The 20760-nt window shown below is 39.0% G+C and overlaps 1 protein-coding gene across 1 annotated transcript in view; it reads left to right on the forward strand.

Moving 5' to 3' along the window:
- The first annotated feature begins 1177 nt into the window (after positions 1 to 1177).
- LOC306848381 (metalloprotease TIKI2) overlaps positions 1178 to 20760 on the forward strand; it is a 62400-nt gene continuing 42817 nt past the window's right edge. Inside the window, exons 1-2 of the mRNA XM_079382893.1 lie at positions 1178 to 1587; positions 4381 to 4950. Coding sequence (XP_079239019.1) covers positions 1477 to 1587; positions 4381 to 4950 — 681 coding nt within the window. The 5' untranslated portion in view covers positions 1178 to 1476. The remainder of the gene's footprint in view (positions 1588 to 4380; positions 4951 to 20760) is intronic.

Consider the following 20760-nt stretch of genomic DNA (forward strand, 5'->3'; position numbering starts at 1 on the left):
TACGGCACCAGAGCTGGCACTGCGTAAAAACGACAACTGGCTTTCAGCACCGTCATTCATTCTCCAGTGGTACTGGCCGGAATTACACATCCTTAACGAGACCTGGAATGAAAAACAAACTTAAAATATATTTTTGCAGGCATTACTTCCTACAATGTTTAGATTCATTAATCATAGCTACGCCTTCGATCCAGAACACGTCAATGCAAAAATGATTAGAGTCGATGGCCACGGCGCATTACTGTCAAATAGACAGTGATAGTGATGAATCGAGGGTAAACGGTACAATATGCCAGAAATGAAAAATGTAAGCGTAAAAAAACCCGATGGCATGCCTTCTATAGGCTACAGAATACTTCACATTTTTACAAAAACAAGTTTGTGCTATGTGGAAAAGAATCAAATGAAAAAAGTAATCTTGTAGGAAATGACAGTAAGATTACTCCCTAAAATAGAAGTTTAATTAGAAAAACAATGTGGCCTATAGCTATAGCTGGAAGTTACCTTAACATAGTGATCAATTACTTTTATGGATAAAATGGCCATGCAGTTACCGTAAAATATTAAAAAATGTTTATGGAACTAAAAGAGAATGAAAATATATTTTACAGTTAAAAACTACATTTAGCAAGACAATACGTGCACGTTTAAAGGTAGAAAAAAGTATGTTAGAATTTGATTTATTTTTGTGTTACGCTTTATGTTGTTTAGTTAATACTTATTGCATTATGCAGTCTCCTGTGGGTTACAACTGGTGTTTTTGTGTGAATAACACTGCTCTGCCAATACATTTTTTAGTTGTTAATCATGATCATTTACAGTAGGCTACCACTTGTAATACAGTGGTTAGGCCTATTAGTAGGCTATATTTCTCGGGACAAAGTATATGTAGTAACATTAGTACTAAACATTATACAGAGCAACTAAACATTATAACACTACAGATCTCAATTTTACAGTAAATTTAACTGTTTTTTTTTTTTGTTTTAATACATCTACGCTAATTAAAAGTCTTCATCCATCTAATGGCCAATGTATTTTTTCAGTGATCAATGTAGACCAGTGCTCTGTTCTATGACCGTCGAAATGTTAAACTCTCGTCCTCCGAAAGAACCTGTTCTCCCCTCCTCTTAACAAGCAGAGGGGGAAACATTCAAGGCGTTCGCGTTCTCTGCGCAGTTAAACTGGAAACTTGAGGGGCGCAGCGTAGAGTTTGTGCTCTCCACAGCTGGGCAGCTGGAGCGAAAGAGAGAAAGAGAGAGAGGGACATGAGACAACGCGAATACCTTTGAAAGTCTGGGGCAGGAGAATGGCGGAGGGGCAGAATGCTTTCCTTTCGAGACGGCAAATGTGAGCCCACAATCATCACCGGCGGAAAACAATTTATTTGTGCAGTGAAACCAGGAACGACTTTTAAACAACAGAGGTAACGGAGCCGAGGGAACCGTGAGCTGTCCTGTGCCCTCTCATCTCGAAATGAACTGTCACTCGGGACTACGATGGTTGGTAACTTTATGCGCTTTCTTTCAAGTGGGCTCACCCCGGGACACGCACCAGAGCACGCGGAAATGTGACAAGCCCCTCTCGGTGAGTTTGTCTAGTGCGCACTTTGTGAAGTTGCTTCGCGCGCACTGCACGCACCTTTGCATAAGCTCGTAAATGGCATGTCATCAAGATCAATATCGTGCATGAAATTATTATAGGAGATCGGTTCGCTGTCTGATCTTCTCCGCTGCTGATGCGGGCTATTTTAAAGAGTTGCCTTTATTACCAACAACTGAAATAGGCGAATTCAATAAACAATTTGTGAGTCGAAATCATTAGAATGGTTGTAATGTTTGACAAAAGTTCAGTTTAACTTTTAGTTTTTTTAGTTGGATTAAAATTAAAGGAAAAAAGGTTAAAATGAAAAAAAGGTACAAATGTTATCTGCACGATCTTTTTCCTCAAACTACAATTTGTTCTAAACATAACTCTATCTGTCCACTAAAATAGTATCCATTTTGCAACAAATTCAAACTTTTTAAAAATTGCTATTTTAATATAAAACCTTAACTATTTTTCCTGTGACGTTCAGTTGCGTTTTCGTTTCTTATTTAATTATTCTGCTTGATCTTGTTCTTCATATCCTTAACAATACAAGTGTACATAAAATAGTTATAATGTAAATCTTAATAGACATTAGACATTTTATAGTGACATTATATTTGCTGCAAAGACAAATATATTAATAGCTATAATTATTATGTTTGTTGCATTTCAGTAATCAATTGAGTCATAACGGAATATCTATTTTAAAACAACAGTTATTTAGGTGGCGTCCAGCCAGCCGCATGTCACTTCTTGTCATGTAATCACAGAAATCTGGGCCAGAAAAATGACTTTTTGTGCCAAGTGAAATACGGCTAAAGTCTTGCCAGTGCAGTGCCAGTTTATGTGTCAAAGGAAAAAGGGGGAAGCCCCACGGGTGAATAGACTTCAAATGCATTTATATGGAAAAAAAATCACTGACCCCCATAAACTGATCAAGTTTCATTGAGACGAGAACTGTTAAAGTAGTTATCGAGCATATTTACTTCATTATGATTTGGCAAGTGCGTGAGGCTGTTTAACGCAATTAATATCTCGCTTTCATCTGAGCCATACAGTGTGTGGAGGAGAGGATTCATCATCAGTAGATGAGGAGAGATACATTATATCCCATCAAACATATCGACTATCCCAAGTTTTAAAAGAGATTGGTTCTTCACTCTTTCAAAGCAGCGTTTGTGTATTTTTAGGCAGAAATGCAAAGTCTTTGTAAAATATAAGACGAAATTTAATGCATTATGCACGCAAACGTTCTACCTTACTATTTGTTTTGACAATTAATGTTTATCTTTTCCTTGAGATTTATATCATTAATGGTCCCATTGTCCAGGACATGACCTGTGCATTCTTAATGCAATTCATAATGCGCGAGTACTGAGAAGCCTGTTTTTGTTTAAGAAATTACTAATAAAACAGAGCAGAGGGTCTGTGAATTTAACCTGCTCACACAGAATATATTACTTCAGTGTATAAGCTTCTCTCCAGTAAAGCTGGTCAGTGTTTGAGCCATTTCCACAGTGTCCAAATACAATATGAAGACATGAGCAGTCGCGAACACATGTGGCCATTTCAGACGTTAAGCGCTAAAAAATATAAAGGAATAAATAACTGCAGTTTGTCGAATCACTTTAAAATCAATGAGATGTTCCATAATAATAATAATAATAATAATGTAACAAGCTAGTATTAATACGTACCAAGTTCTTAAAAATGCATTATCTTTGTATTATATGTGGGTTTCATATTGAAACACATTATACCTTTTTTAAAATATATATATTTTGATTTTATGAGCCTAAAATGTCACGTGATGTAACCATCAGGAAAAAGTATTAAAACATTTTTTGAAGTCCTTATCTTCAAAATATTTACTTTAAAAAAAATCTATACACAAGTATACATCTGTGTATATACATACACACACATCATGAAATAAAGGTATCCTCTCTTTTTTCACAGGACTGCAAAATGATATTCAGCATGTTACACCCTAACAAAAATATTGAAATGGCATTAATTAAAAAGTAATCATAGAGGAGTTGAATTCGAATAATTACTGTATGAACAGCATTTCTTAATGTAAGCAAGCATAAGATATCTGGGGAAAAAATAGTCAAACATCACTTGCAATTCTTTAAGCTCTCATTAACATCAGCTCTGACTCATGGTTAACATGCTCTCAATTGCTCTTTCCTGATCTGAGGAGGTTGAACAATTCGTTAAATTTAAAGGTTGACCGTTTAAGAGTGAGTTGTTCATTGAAGGTTACATTTTACAAGTGCACAGCTATTGACAGTCTCAGCAACTAGTAAATACTTTAAAGTTTCAGAGGGTCCAGAACAGCGGAGGTTTGCAGCGCTGCAGAGTGCAAAGGCCCTTTTTACGAGGAGAGGCACACTGTAAACTAAGAACCCCAGTTAAACATTTCCACCACAGATTTAATATGCCAGCTCTATCAGTGCACTGGCATGAACCGAGTCCTCTGTGACAGCTGCTATACGGTGCTTTTTTCCCTCGGTTTGACTTTGAATAAGGAAAAAGTTAATGCATATGAATGCCTGTGACCTGTGGAATTCAGTTTGAAATTGTTATATCAGTATCTAACACTTCATCAGGCTGCATTATGCAGTTGAAAACATAGATTATGATTTCTTATGATAATAAAATTTATATTTACCAAATGTATAAGCTAATCTTCTCAATATGAAGTTGTCTGAGTTGATGTATTTCTTTCAGTCTGATGTTTGACCCTTTGACCCTAAAATCTCCTCTTTGTTTTTCCTTATCAAGCAGAAAGATATGAACTCCTTCCTGTGGACCGTGAAACGGCCTCCTCCTTACGCTCCGTCCTATCTGTTTGGGACAATCCACGTCCCGTACACTCGAGTCTGGGACTACATCCCAGAGAGCTCGAAACGGGCCTTCCAGAGCAGCGTCAGTGTTTTCTTTGAACTGGATCTCACAGATCCCCTAACCATCTCAAAACTCACTAGCTGCCAGCTTCTGCCCAATGGAGAAAACCTCCAGACGTTACTGCCGCGTGATCTCTACCGCCGACTCAAGCGCCACCTGGACTACGTCAAACACATGATGCCCTTCTGGATGACGGCAGACCAGCGTGGCCGAGGACTTTATGCTGACTACCTCTTCAATGCCATCGCAGGGAACTGGGAACGCAAGAGGCCTGTATGGGTGATGCTGATGGTGAACTCGCTGACGGAAGCAGATGTGCGGTCACGGGGAACTCCGGTGCTCGACCTGTTCTTGGCGCAGGAAGCCGAGCGTCTCGGAAAGCAGACAGGTGCAGTGGAGAGGGTGGAGGAACAGTGCCATCCCCTGAATGGACTGAACTTCTCACAGGTCAGTGAGCATGCAATCAGACAGAGAGTCCTGTGTGTGTGTTTTGGCAAGGGTGCATGGGAGATCCGGTGGTTAAAAAAAAGGTGTTGTTATGGATTAAGTGATTATGAATATCCACAGACAAACAGAGCAGGGAGGAAATGAGATAAAAGTCTGGAGTTAAATCAGAGGGGGAGGGAGAGCAGCTGTCAGGCTGATAGATTGGTGTGGAAATCAATGCTGAATAAAATTTATGAGGTATAGAGGGAGAAAAGAGGATGACTGTCTGCCTGTGGGGTCGCGCTGTCATCTGACACGTCTTGATTATCCTATTGCTGCCTGTCGAATGTAACATTAGAGTGAAAGATGGACAAACTAACCTAACTGCTTGATGATATGCTGATATCCAGCTTTGATATCCAGCTTTTATTTTTTGTTCCTTGCGTACCACAAATACACACACATTACACTATTTTACATAGAATTTAAGCATTACATTTCATATATATGTTTTAAAAATGATTACATTTATATATATGAAGGAATACATTTCAAAAACTATATGTATATATATTTTAAAATGTATTACACACACGTGTGTGTGTATGTGTGATTTAAAAAAATATGTAAACCTATGATGAATGATTTTGCTAAATTAAATAATTTAGTTTTTGTAGTTATTAATAGGTTAAATGATTCAATTCTGTAACGTTTTTAATTATATATTACACACACACACACACACACACACACACACACACACACACACTTAAATAAATTACATAGATATAATTATCAGAATTATATTATAAATACAAAGGTAATTTTAATTTTAACTATATATATATATATATATATATATATATATATACACACACACACACACACACACACACATAAAACACACACACACACACACACACACACACACATAAATAATGCAATACATATTAAAAAAATGTTTTTAAATATTGTTCTGGGCTAACTGCAGTCTCATAAGACCGCACACAACACAAGTTCAATACACTGGCAGCAACACAGACATGAATGCTCACACTGCAACTGAATCTGTGAGCCGGGGCCCCAGTGTGACAGGCAACAGGGCTCCTGTGCTAATTTGAGAGGGTACAGGGCCAACGTAGCCTCTCCACTTTCATCAGCACCTCCTAACTATGCTGTCAAAAAAGAACATGCCTGCAGGGCCCGGCAGCCAGCGCACCCCTGTAAGGAATCGTGGGAAATGTGGACCCAGCGCAGGGGGACAGCTTTAATCTGGGAGAGGTCAAAACACCACTCTCATTGCCAGGCTGACAAAGTCAAAATATCTCTTTTTTTAATGCAGCATCAAAATAATACTTTCAGACAGAATGGGTTTTAGATAGAATAACAGTTTGGATATTTATTGCATCAAATATTTCTTTTAGTATGAGTTTATTTTTCACTGCATTGCATTCATACGCTAAATGTCACCAGAATAAGCAGAACAGATGGAGTTAGGCACTGCAATATGAACTGTTACAAAGTACTCTTAATGATTCTAGAAGTCTCTGCTTTAGATTCTGGCGAAGGCTCAGCCAGCGATCCATTTTAATCACAGGGCTAATCAGCAAGCTTTTGAACATCTGAATTTCCTACAGCTTTCCGCCCAAAAATAGTCCCAGAAGAAGTAAAGAGCATGAAATGAAAATGACAGGCAAATGATTATGCTGTATTAGAATCTGAGGGATAATTTAAGTGCTGTGCTCTCCTGGAACGCTCAAGCAGGAGTGAGGTCAGACGGTAAGATCATGCGTGGAGGCAAGAAGGAAGGGGTTGGATGATGTGTAGGCTGTGGTGTCGCTGCAAAGCTTAATCTGAAACATGAGCCACGGGATTGTGGGAGATCAGAGTTGGGAACACTTCCAAATGCCGCTAGCCGGCGTATTAATCGTTCCCAATAAAAGTAACTGCCTACGGCATCCTAAAACTTGCAGCGCTCTCTTTCTCTGGCTTTCGTGGCGTGAGTCATCAGTTGTCGCTGGCATCTCCACACCAGGATTTTTGTCAGCCGCCCTGGCCTTCACCTTGGGTTAAGCAGTTAGCCTGACCTTTTGCTCTCTGTACGCCAAGAACTCAGGAAGTGCTTTGAGCTCAAAAGGTGCTACAGAAAAACAGGTCCCCATCTCAGTGCTGATGTGGTTCCTTGGAGGATAATGGGGTGCGATGCCTGGAGGATAGAGCGGCTTGCCTGGCCTGGCACAGATCCACGTCTGGGTCTCGGATGGAGTGCAGGGGGAAGTTGAGGAGCATTGGGGAGGGTTTGGCTTCCTCCTTGAAGCAGGAGTGGTGAGTTTCAAAGGCTGCATGGAGTGCATGGTTCATCTCCTGCTCTGCAAACGTGGATGAACATGGACAGCTGGGTATGATAGGAAGCAACACACGCTTGCTTAAAGCTTAAAGAATGCACCATGCGATAGCAGTACCAGGTGTCTAGGGATGAAGGGCAAGTTGTTAATCTCTGGTTTTGTAAGAAAAGCTCCCATGATGCATCAGTGGACTGAATGCCTCATGCCTATGCTAAAGCAGGGTATGCAAGCATTCATCTTGGGGTCCCATTGTAGCAAGCATTTGAACATTAGGGGAGGAGACAAAAAATGTACAAGAGCATCATATATACACCACCCTCCTCTGGCCTAAGGTCAAAGGTCGCAGCCTTGCTGACGATGTAGACAACCTCATGGATACTAGAGTCTCTGTGTGAAACTGGCTAGCAAAGCAGGAAAGTCACAAGGATACTTTATTTTAGGCTCTGTGTAAGGAGTGAAAACCCCACTGCAAACTCAAACTCAGACTAACAGAATAAAGTTGCTGGAACTCACACTTTAGCAGAAGCCACATCTGTTTTCAGCTGTGAAGAAGTGCTGAAGTGTTGATGGATCTCAGAGGGATAGAGTTTGTTAAAATGAGATTAACCGAAATATATAGGTCAAATACAGCAGAAATATTTGTACACTCAATGTGTAGTTGTCATGAGCACTTTGTCATATTGTTATACAGAAATTAGTTCCAGTCCACTAATTTGTTTGTATCACTCCGCTTCTCTGTGTTTGCTACAGAGAATTCAACTGTATTAACTACAGTCTTTTTGTTGGCAGAGAGAAGATAAACCATACTGTATAACCAGCCATATTGTGAATGAAATGTCAGTTACTTTATATTATTTGTTAACAACTTCTTGTTCATAAGGTTAGGGTCAGTAAGATTTTTTATAATACTTTTACTGAGCAAGGACATATTAAATTGATCAAAAGTGACAGTGAAGACATTTACAATGTTATAAAATATTTTTATTTCAAATAAATGAATTCTTTTGAACTGTCCATTCAGAAAAACCTGATTAAAATAAAATAAAATCTATCACGGTTTCAACCAGAATATAACAATGATGTCTGAAGAATCATGTGGCACTGAAAACTGGAGTAATGATGCTGAAAACTCAGCTTTGCCATATATTAAAATTGAATGGTTCTTATAAGTTGTACTAATATTTCTGCATTTTTAAACATAACCACAGCCTTGCTTAGCATAAAATACTTCTTTCAAACTACTGTAGCAACTTACAGAACATCACAAGCAAAAGACTGAATCACAGCCATTTACTTTTGCTTGTATGCTTATTGTTTCATTAGAAATGCTATTAGGAATGATACCATTATGGAAAAAGTGTGGAAAATTTCCATCATACATTTGGCAAATGTCTCAGCTGGCTTGTGTTCAAAACAGTTCATCATCAGTATTCAGCTACAAATATTTACTCAGCACTCCATGCTGTAACCATATGATGGACCTCAGATAAATAATGCATATTTAAAAGATAGAATTAAGGAGAATTGAACTTTTGCCATATTTAAATATTTACATTCCAGGTCTCATGTGTAAGAACTGGGCTCTATGGTCTGCTGGCATGAGCAACAGCGTGAACGAAAAAGCAGCCACCTCTGTGCTCCTGCTGGATAACCTCCTAGCCCAAAATATTCTCTATACCTCTCTCTGTCTACAGTTTTTTTCTCTCTCGTCCTCTTTGTGGAGGCTCTGTGACACTCTACCTGCAGAATGGAATATGAGTGTCAGCATCCAATGGAATTAGAATGACAGGGGAGTTAGGATAATATGGGAATGAGAACACATGAGCTTCAGTCTGGTGGAAGCTAAGATGTTATCATCAAATTCTTTCCTCATTGTTTCAAGATGGTATTGGAGCTTGGTGTTTTCACGTGGCTGATTGGGTGATGTTTTAAGCATGTCTTTAAATATTACCCAAGATTCTGGCACTCTCTATTTCATAAATGCTTCTGACTCAGGAATGACCTCGTTTTGCATATCCACGACTTTATTTTCTCAATTACCCATCATGCTGTTAAAGAAATGCAATTTCCCTTTGGAGGATGTCTACTAGGGGACTTGAGCCTTCAATGATATCAAGAGCAAATGTGCGTAAAAGTGGCACCGGAGTCAAACCAGGCGATCTGCGGGGTCCGTGAGCATACACGCGGCAGTCAAACCACTGGCCTAATTACTTAATTGGCCTTTCTAATGACTAAATTGCCCCCTGCTGTCCAGGACCACTTAGACAATTATGTATTGGCCTGAAAAGTAGGCTTGCTCTGGAATTCACTGAAGTGGAAAAGCCAAGCCATGGATACCGTGAATGTTTACTTTCATCAAATGGAAGATATTTACCTACATCAAAGTGCCATCTTACCCAGAGTGTGGCACACACACAGCGAGGAAGCAGTGCTCTGTAGGACCAACTCTCTGTCTGTGCTGAGGGTGTGGCCTTCCTCGCAGAGGAAATTATCCATGCAGTACACACCGAGGTTTGTGCCCCACAAACATCCTGTTTGCGGCTTTCTGTCAAGTTTAAAATAGAAGTAGATACAGTTAATAAGTATAATGAACGTTGACTCAACAGCAAAAGATGTGTCTGGGGGTCTACACTACCATTCAAAAGTTAATTCAGTAAGGTTTAAAAAAAAGGTTTTTGAAAGAAGTCTCTTATGTTCACCAAGGGTGCATTTATTTGTTTAAAAACACTGTAAAAACAGTAACATTATGAAATATTATTGGCATTTAAAATAACTATTTTCTATTATAATATATTTTTAAATGTAATTATTCCTGTGGAGGCAAAGCTGAATTTTCAGCAGCCAGTACTTGTGTCTTTAGTCTCGTGATGCTTCAGAAATCACTCTAATATGCGGATTTGGTGCTTAAGAAACCTTTATTATTAATGTTGAAAACAGTTGTGCTGCTTAATATTTTTGTAGAAACATGATACATTTTGATCAATAGAAAGTTAAAAAGAAAAGCATTTATTTGAAATATAAATATTTTTACTGTCTATTTTCATCAATATAATACATTGTTGCTGAATAAAAGTATTAAGAATAAATCTGACTGATGCAAACTTTTTAATAGTACTGTACATAATTCTCATAATAAATATATTAACAAAGGAGGTGCTTTGAGCTGTAGTGGCAGTGCATTAACAGGGATGAATATAGAGCTTTAGCGCCTTGCTGACAGTTGGTATTAGACCTTTAGCTTGCTAAAATATAGCTTACTGTCTGAGTGCTAAAAACCTTCTCCTTTAAAGAATTCTCTAAAATATTCAAGAAAAATGTCAAGTAGTGAGTTAATCTAAACCTCATTACTCAACTAACCCAATCCTAATTTATATACACTTAGGCTTTGCTTGACAGGGTTAGATGGGGAAGTCGTGTCCTAATGGTTAGAGAGTCGGACTTGTAATCAAAAGGTTGCGGGTTCGAGTCCCCGGCCGGCAGGGATTGTAGGTGGGGGGAGTGAATGTACAGCGCTCTCTCCACCCTCAATACCACGACTGAGGTGCCCTTGAGCAAGGCACCGAACCCCCAACTGCTCCCCGGGCGCCGCAGCATGGCTGCCCACTGCTCCGGGTGTGTGTGTGTGTGTGTGTGTGTGTGTGTGTGTGTGTGTGTGCGTGCGCGCATTTGTTCACTACTCACTGCTGTGTGTGTGCACTTGGATGGGTTAAACGCAGAGCACCAATTTCGAGTATGGGTCACCATACTTGACAATACGTCACGACTTTAAAAGATGAACATGCTCCTCCCAAACCTTCATTTAAAGCTCCATATAAATGTCTTAAGGTACAGAAACTGAGGCTGATTTTGTGCATGCAAGTTGCTGTTAACAGTGAGTGGTCCCTGGTGCTTCCTATTGTTAGTGATTCATGAAACATCTCAATGACTGAATGAATGGTCTGTCTCGTTAAGTCTGTTGTGCTACAGTATTCCAGCCCTAATGAATTCTGCACATTGGGGATAGATCGTGCAGAGCTATGAGCTCCCAGCAGCTGGGAATGCACGAGACAGAGTGTTATTCCACACAGCTGTGATCCCAGCGCCAAGATCCAGCTTTCTTTTCCTTTCTCTTCATCTTCTTCAATGCGTTCCTTCTTTGAGAATGGAACAGTCATTTCATCTTTGCTTTAGGCCTCACGTCACGTGAAAGGTCGCCCACCAGCTATTTTACCTATCAGCGATAACAAGGTCTAAATACAGTAAAAAACACACATACACAGATACAAGCAATGACTGAGTTACATCGGATAACACACTACAAACACACTTCAGATAGTCAACAGATAAAGAGGTTTTCATTGTGTTCCCTCTTCATAGGAAACATTCTGCGGCGACTGACCACAAACATGGCACCCTTTCAGAAATATGAGGAGACTTCCCAGCATTGCTTTTGTTGATGGAACAAAGAACAGAGATTGAAATGAGACTGAAATATATTTGTCATGTGCACACTCAAACTACTTGTGTGGTCAACTTCATCACCTTTAAAAGTGCATAATTGTAAGACTGCCTTTAAAGAAGAAAGTGAATATTATATATTGTTTGGGGCCAGTAAGTTTTGTTTTTTCTTTAAGAAATTAATATTTGTATTCAGAAAGGAAAACTGATTAATGTGATAAGAAATAAGCACACAATCAGCACATTAAGAAAAGATCCTGTGACACTGAAACCTGGAGCAATAGCTGCTGAAAATTCAACATTGCCAACACAGAAATAAATTAAACCAGAATTTAATTAAAGGAACACTCCACTTTTTTGGGAAATAGGTTCGTTTTATAACTCCCCAAGAGTTAAACAGTTGAGTTTTACCGTTTTTGAATCCATTCAGACGATCTCCGGGTCTGGTGGTAGCACTTTTAGCTTAGCTTAGCATAGATCATTGAATCGGATTAGACCATTAGCATTTGGTCATCAAAAATGACCAAAGAGTTTCGATAATTTTCCTATTTAAAACTTGACACTTTTGAAGTTACATCGTGTACTAAGACCAACAGAAAATGAAAAGTTGCGATTTTCTAGGCTGATATGGCTAGGAACTATACTCTCATTCCGGTGTAATAATCAAGGAACCTTGCTGCCGTACTATGGGTGCAGCAGGCGCAGTGATATTACGCAGCGCCTGAAAGTAGTCCCCAGCTATATCATAGACTACTTTATACAGGATCAGAAAGCTCAGATTTCATCAAAAATATCTTAATTTGTGTTCCAAAGATGAACAATGTTTTAGGAGTTTGAAATGACATGAGGGTAAGTAATTAATAACAGAATTCTCATTTTTGGGTGAACTAATGCATTTCAATCTCTTTCAATCAAATCTTAATGGATAAAATCAAGTTTCGCTTTACATTATTCAACATTGAATACTCGGTCTCATTAAATAATCTGTAACTTTACAGTTAAATGTATTGTGAACACTGTTTCATGATAATCCAGAAAACTTCCATGGTAGGTTACAGTGGATCCAGGGGTCTTTTTCTGCATCTTATCAGGTCCATAGCACACATGGACAGCCTCTCGGTGACCTCTGCTCTAATACGATCCATACTCTCCCTAAAGCCCACGAGTCGAGTAAAGAAGGGAATATGGCTACTTTTGTGACCCCTGAACAAGCAGGCACGTGCATGCAGAGGAAAATCATTGCCCTAATCACAACATTCACGATCCTAATAGACAGTTTTGCACTATAAAGCTTTAGCCAGACTACTATTGTTTGAACAGATGCTGCTATCCACTGGCTAAAACACAGCTCTCTTCTTCTTTTATCATTTCTACCTCCGCCTCAGACAAAGTTTTCATATAGCTCGCCCCCGCCGGGTTAGGACTGATGTGAAAAACGCCCGCTGGATCACTTGAAATGCGGCTCCTCTCATAAAGTTTTACAGACGTGCACATAAATCCTCTGATTCCCTGTCAACCTCCTCCCTTCAAAACCGGTTTCCCTTCACTTTGTCACCGTAACCTCTGTGGCCTCGGAGTCCGAACAACCCCTGATCATCAGCGCCTGAGGGATAAAGACAGGCTTCAGTGACATTAACAAGGTCTCATACTCAGTTACACAGTTATCACCATTCTGCTCTTGAGAAAGGCATCATGGGAAAGATTGTACATGCCTCCATCCATTTTTTTTTTTTTTATGAGATCAGAATGAGATCAGACAAATTCAGTCCCACTTCATCAATAAACACGGGATGTGAAACAGTGCTCACTGTTTGTGGCTGTTAGAGAGAGGATTATATAGCTACACGTGGAACCAAGTACATCTACAGCACTTGTTTATGGTATTTGGAGGGCTTTTTTCCCAGTCTGTCTAAGACGACAGCAGATAGATCCAGATTAGCACACGATTAGGTTTCTGCCCTGCGCTAATACTAGTTTAGTGCCAGTGACATCACTGGCATGTATCCATTACTAACAGTTCATCACCCAGTCTTGTTTTATCTCCTTTATTCTTAAATATTCTTAACCTATCTCTGCTCTCACTCTCAACTCTTCACAACCTTCATTCAGTGCTCATAATGCTCTTTACAAAGCATAAAAATGGTAGTTTACCAAAAAATTAAAATTCTGTCCTCATTTACTCACCCTGTAGTGTCATTTCAAACCCATAAGATTGACTGTCTGTCTGCGTGGAACATAGAAATGTTTATCAAGCAGAATGTACAAGTGTCTCTTTTCCCTACACTGACAGTGAGCATAATAAATACTGTGTTTTATTAAAAGTGTCAATAAATGCTGGTGCTGAAATACATAATGAAATGGGGCAATGAAAAAAAAAGAAACAAATAACATTAAAATTACATTTTTGGACATTGTTTCACATTTAAAAGTTTAATATATATATATATATATATATATATATATATATATATATATATTAGTTGGTTTTAATGAAGGATTTCTTTTTATTAGTTTGGCACTGATCCCTTTTCAATTGCACTGTGGACAAAAAGTAGTTTTGACATTTTGCTAAAAGATTCGTATGAAAGCGATATGGGTTTAGAATGACACAAGGGTAAATAAATGGTTCCATAATATTCATTTTTGGGTGAACTAACGTCATTGCTGAAAGTTTTTAGGTCTGTCTTTGGTTGATAAATTTCCTTTGCTTACATTCCTTACAGTGCACAAAACTGTCCAACCTTCAGGCTGTCCTTGAGTTAAATACTTCTACCAACTGTTTTTATAATCTTTTTTTTTTTTTTCCAGAAACCATATACTGTTGATTCACCCTACAGAAAGATTCTGGTTAGCCATTCAGTGTTGCATTGTTTAAGTCAGTTGTGGAGTTGGGACATGGTGTTTGTCTGCTACCCCGGTTGTCTGCTGGTTGAACTTTCAACATTCGGATGTTCTTGTTTCACGTATGTAAAAACAGACTGATTGAAAGAAGAGATCTTTTGCCTTTTTCCCTATTTGTGGCCAAGAAAAGAGATGTTTTGGCGTATCCTTCCTCTCATCTTCCCTGTTTTTCCTCAGCCTCAGATCTCGCTCAATTTCACCTGCCATTTAATGTTCCGATTCCTGTTCTCCACCTCTCTTCTTTCTCAGCTTTCCCTCTGCACTCCCACTGGAACAGCTTATATGTAATATCAAACACATGGCAACATTTATAGAAGGCAAATGAGTTGAGAAATCACATTTGCTTAACGATTCTAGCTCTGGTTCTTCAGGAACGGTTACCATGGGAGATGATGATGGGCATCTGAAATTACACCCTCCAGACAGAAAGACAGGAAGAGAGAGAGAAAAAGTGAGAGAAATCTCAGGTTTTCAGGTTCTGAAATGTTTTTTTGGGTGGGCCTGATGTGCTATGTGGCGAAACCAGAGCTGAAAAAACAGTTTTGTTATTCTTAACTAAAACTATTTAAAAAAAATTGCTGATTAAAATAAAATAAAATGTATTAGATGAAAAACATATTAGAAATATCTCAAGTAAGTTTAAACTGAAATACTAAAAATAATACATTAAAACTAACTATATATATATTATTTTTTATATATCAAAAATATAAAAAATAATGAACAATCAAAAATAAAAACATATAGTACATAAAAAATACTAAAGAAAGAAAGAAAGAAAGAAAGAAAAAAGAAAGAATAATAAAGCCCAGTAAGCACCTCAGAGGAAAAGCTCCTTAATACACCATCATTTTATAAATACAGTTTAATTGTGTTTATAACTTGTAAAAGGGCATTTGAGGCAACATCGGCAATGAATGAAAATGAGGAAAAACAAAGATTGGTAACAGGGATATAATATGGTACCATTTCACATTCTTTCTGCTGCGAGATGGACACCAAAAAAGAGAGAGAGAGAAGCGGGGGTTCGGGTGGGAGTGAACACGAAGGCTTATTCAGATAGCATAGTTTGGCTTGGCAGCGAAAAGCCTGTGTGTAAGCAGTCTGGGTAATTGGTTTCTGATGCCCCTGTCAGTTTTCGGCCAGACCACCTGCCCAAGGGAGGAGGTAGAGAGAGAGAGAAAAAGAGACTTGCACTACAACATCTCTATCCCACCCATCAAGCTCTTAACCCTCTCTGACTTTCCAAAATGCCGTACTCAGCCCCCACTGCAACACTGGATCATTCACGGGACCCATGTACAGTGTATTTGATTGTGAATTTGTGATGATGGTCAGATGGGCATCACAGTATGAGAACAGCTCTGGCGAGGCTCGGTCGTCCCTCGAGCAGGGTGCCAGCGGATATGTGCACCACAAGGCAACTTTACCAAATCTCTAATTTGAAAAATATGGCTTCAGGCACTCATCCGTGCCAGAGAGTGCTTTTCCGTGGCTAGCCATGATATTCGATCGACATGCATTAGCAAATCCTTTCGTTTTCAAATGCATAAATCATGCTTCTCTGTTCCGGCTCTCACAGGTAACAGCCATAACAGCTATTTCTCAATGTTTAAAAAAAAAACAAAAAATGCACGAGGGACTTTATCTCCCATTTCTGAGCGGCAACAGCGCTCAAAGCACCGTTCCAGAGAGACAGATCGCTGTCGGCGTGCCAAAAGCTAAGGGAGATGGAGAAAATAGATGTGCGAGAGAAAGATTGTGTATATAACGGACACCTTCCAGACGTAGCTCAGCTATTATGGTGGCCAACTCAAGCACATTGCTGTGGTGTGAATGGCTTTTTAATGCCTGCTAACAGCAGTGGCATTTAGCACAGTGGCGAACTGGAGATGGGGAGAGAGTGTTGACAGAGCGGGACGGGTCTTTCCAGCCATCCCTGAGTGAGCCGATCACGTCAGCTTTCCTTGGTGTCCACTAATCCTGAATATTACGACTATCTATGCTTGCTGGATTCGGTTAGAACTACATGTAAGGGCAGCCAAAAATGACTTGAAAGGCTCAAAAAACATCTTGGAGTGGTTCAATTAATGGTATAATGTGTTTTTGCTGGAATAATGCAGAGAGGAATTAGCTGAGAGTTTAAAACACGGGTGTGGAGATGTATTAGGACATTGTTGTGATTCCAGGGAGTGTGTTATTATAGCGCCACGTTTGGCCCACCAGCTGAAGCAATTTCGGATTTTATGGCTTTTCAGTCCAAGATTTACATATTTCAACACCTTTGACTCCAGCCCTGAGATGACCTCAGTGTCTCTATAACTTTGAAAGGCAGTTATACCGCTCGGCACACACAGATGTTTACTGTGTTTGTATATATGTGTGCTTAAGACGCTTTTGGTGTCAGTTGGTCTGTGTACAGCCACAGCCTGTAGCTTCAGTTGTAAATTCCCTAACAAATTCCTAAAAACAGGTCAAAAGAGGGTGAAACAAAGTTCAAAAATAAGTTCAAAATAAGTAAAGCTCTATTAACAGTATCTGTCTATAACAGAAAATAATTTGGACTCGTCTCTTAGTTTCTAAACATCACTTTTAAGTAAAGCACGCACAATGGATGCTGAAGGTGCGAGGCTTTGCACCATGATAAATGATAAAAATGCAATATTTCAAAGGGATAGCCACAAGACAAACATTATGTCTGTCAATGTGTAAAATTAATACCTTAAAGGGATAGTTCACCCAAAATTCTGTCATCTTTACTCACTCTCATGTCATTCCAAACATTGCTGAACACAAAGAAAAATATTTTGAAGAATGTTGATAACCAGTTTCAGTTCCCATTGACTTCCATTGTAGTTTTTGTCTGTAAAATGGAAATCAATGGGAATCAAAACTATTTAGTCACCAACATTCTTCAAAATATCTTTTGTGTTTGGAAAGACATGAGTATGAGTAAACGATGACAGAATTTTGGTTGAACTACTCCTTTACATCCACAGCCATATCACCCTGCAGCCCAAGACCGGTTGCCCACTGAAGCTAAGCAGGGTTGAGCCTGGTCAGTACCTGGATGGGAGACCTCTGGGGAAAACTAGGTTGCTGTTGGAAGAGGTGTTAGTGAGGCCAGCAGGGGGTGCTCACCCTGCGGTCTGTGTGGGTCATAACGCCCCAGTATAGTGACGGGGACACTATACTGTCAAAAAGCACCGTCTTTCGGATGAGACGTTAAACCGAGGTCCTGACTCTCTGTGGTCATTAAAAATCCCAGGATGTCTTTCGAAAAGAGTAGAGGTGTGACCTCGGCATCCTGGCCAAATTTCCCCATTGGTCTCTGACCATCATGGCCTCCTAATCATCCCCTTACACTGATTGGCTTCATCACTCTGTCTCCTCTCCACCAGTAAGCTGGTGTGTGGTGGGCGTTCTGGCGCACTATGGCTGCCGTCGCATCATCCAGGTGGATGCTGCACACTGGTGGTGGACGAGGAGACACTACCCCTCACAATGTAGAGCGCTTTGAGTGCTTAGAAAAGCAGAAAAGCGCTATATAAATGTAATGAATTATTATTATTATTATTAATTATTATTATTAATTATTAATTAATAATATGCACTGTTAGAAAATGTAAAGGTGTACCTAGAGTCAAATTTGTTTGTACACTTCAAGTTTAAAAACTTTGCACATATTAAACATTACTGTTAAGGAGAGATGTATTCAAATGTTTTTTTTGTTCTGCAGTAATTGACAGCTATGATAGCTTGTGCTATTGCTAGTGTATTTTAAACCCAAAATGTTCCTTTAAATGACACTTATAAAATGGATAGGTTCCAGCCTTAAAATCTCATTGGATGAGCCATGTAGATGTAAATTAGCCAAACGAACACTTGTGACCGCACATCAGGTGAATGCCATATCAATGTACTATCTTGTCAACAGCCTGTGGTTAAGCTAATGAATGATATTACTTAGTGGAAAACTTGATTCTTGTAATTACTACAATCAAAGAACTAAAAAAACATTATTGAACATACATGTCAATTAATATTGATGTTGTGGCTATTTTATGAGGTATTCTTACAAGGTTGCAAAGTATTCTTTTCTAAGTTTGAATCTACATTTATGCATTGCATAAATTAAGCAAACTTATTTTCAAGAAATACACTTTATCAATTCATGTATTCCCTGGGATTCAAACCCATGACGTCGCTTAATTTTATTTGTTAAAGCACAGCATTTCTCTGTTCAGTAGGCACAACTAACCAAGAAAGGGGTTAAAATGTAAGGAAGATTTCAAATGAAATCTATCTACCAGGGGACTTCTGTGCATGTGTGTGCATTCTCTTCCATAATGCCTTTACCAGCCAAATGCGGACCCCCTCCCACCTTGTGTTCTTCAGGAGCCGTGACCCCGCTGTGTAGAGGTCGAGTGTGACAGCGCTCCATATATTGCGAGAAAAGCACACAGGAGCTTGTTAACTTACTGAGCCACATGGCCCCCTGCCGCTCACTCTGTTTGGAGTGCCTTCCATCTCGGGGGTGAACGAGCCCCAGTACGGTGTTACAGAGCAGAGATGTTTTCCCCCAACCTTAGAGTTGTCCACGGTGAAACAGCCATCCATCAACCTGTAGCATACAGGCCTGCAGGGGCCCCTCTCGAACCTGCCATGGGTCCAGGCCAAACTCAGGAGGAAACATCCCTCTCCAAACAAGCCCTTCAAGAGGCACCCTGCCCCTCAGGAGAGAGACAAAGAGGCATGAAAGAGATGCAAGGAGTCATTTGAAACACATTATCCATAGAGGAAAAGTAGGAGCTAATGGTTTTCCTCTGAGTGGGAAAGGGAAAGAGAGATGGCTTTGAGCAAGAGCACCTTTTGTGGACTCTGTAGGACACTGTGCGTCCAAAGAAAATGCTCCTGCCTTTTTCTTTATTGTGGTAATAACACATTTAATGTGGTGATAGACAACATCAGTACATTTGATTCTGTCTGCATCGAGGCTCTGTAATTATTGGCTATGTGTGTGATCTGGGTCGGTTAAGTAATAAGTCAATAATTATTTCCTGATAACATGACCAGCCAATATTAAAATTCTATTGTAATTTGTATATTTCAAATAATTTAAAATCATTTTAAATGCTACATGTGAGTTTCTGCATCACAACATTGCATTATAAAATATTAAAAATAAATATTTTAATTGAGATTAAATAATAAATTTAAGAATGTAAATTGTATGAGATAAAAAAAATAGATTTAAAAATTAGTATTAGTTTAAATATTAAAATTAAGTGAGTGTTAGATGATGGTTAAGGCACTCTAAATAATAATAAAAAAACATATCAAACAAAAATAAGTTAGTAAGTAAATACATAATTTAAACCTATAATATATAGGTTTATAAATACATATATAGTCATGAGCTGATGAGGCACAATTTCAGGAAGACGATGGAGATCAAACAAAAGGTATTTTAATAAGTAAATCCAAAAGACAGGCAATAATATCAACTTACATAGACGAGAACGGACGAAGACTAAGGGAGAACTGAGGACTTATAAAGCATGAACCAAACAAAGGAGACTAATGAGATAATTAAGACAACAGGTGAACTGAATGACTGGGGAACAGAATGGGGAAAACTAGGTCACAAGGGAAACAGAAAACAGACATATAACATACACATATATATATATATATATATAAATATAATGCAACAAAGAGGATCTTTGTGAAATAAGGGTATGAGAAAAGAAGATTATACTGTATTATATTCTCCCTTTCAGTATGACTGAGCTTTTCAGATTTTCCCATAATCCTCCTCTCTCACTCTCTGTCTGTGTATGGGAGAGGAGTTGAGGGGAAAGGGTCTTCTGAAAGTGGATCCAAACCGCCTGCTAATCAGGATGCCAAGCCTAACAGGCACTGACAGCCTTACAGAATGTCTGTATGTGTGTTTTGAAATGGCAGCCTGCCCCGTCACATCTCCATTTGTTTTTTTCCACAAAGGCAAGCAGCCCACACATTTATACTGACAAACCACTGTTTGGACTGGTGATCCGCGTGTATCTATTGGCTCATTATCCACAGTAGATAGTTCGAGCTGTATCGTAGTGTGGGAATAGATAACCTCCACTTCTACATGGGAAAA

The sequence above is a fragment of the Barbus barbus genome (assembly GCF_936440315.1).
Source record: "Barbus barbus genome assembly, chromosome: 28".
NCBI classification, from domain to species: Eukaryota; Metazoa; Chordata; class Actinopteri; order Cypriniformes; family Cyprinidae; genus Barbus; species Barbus barbus.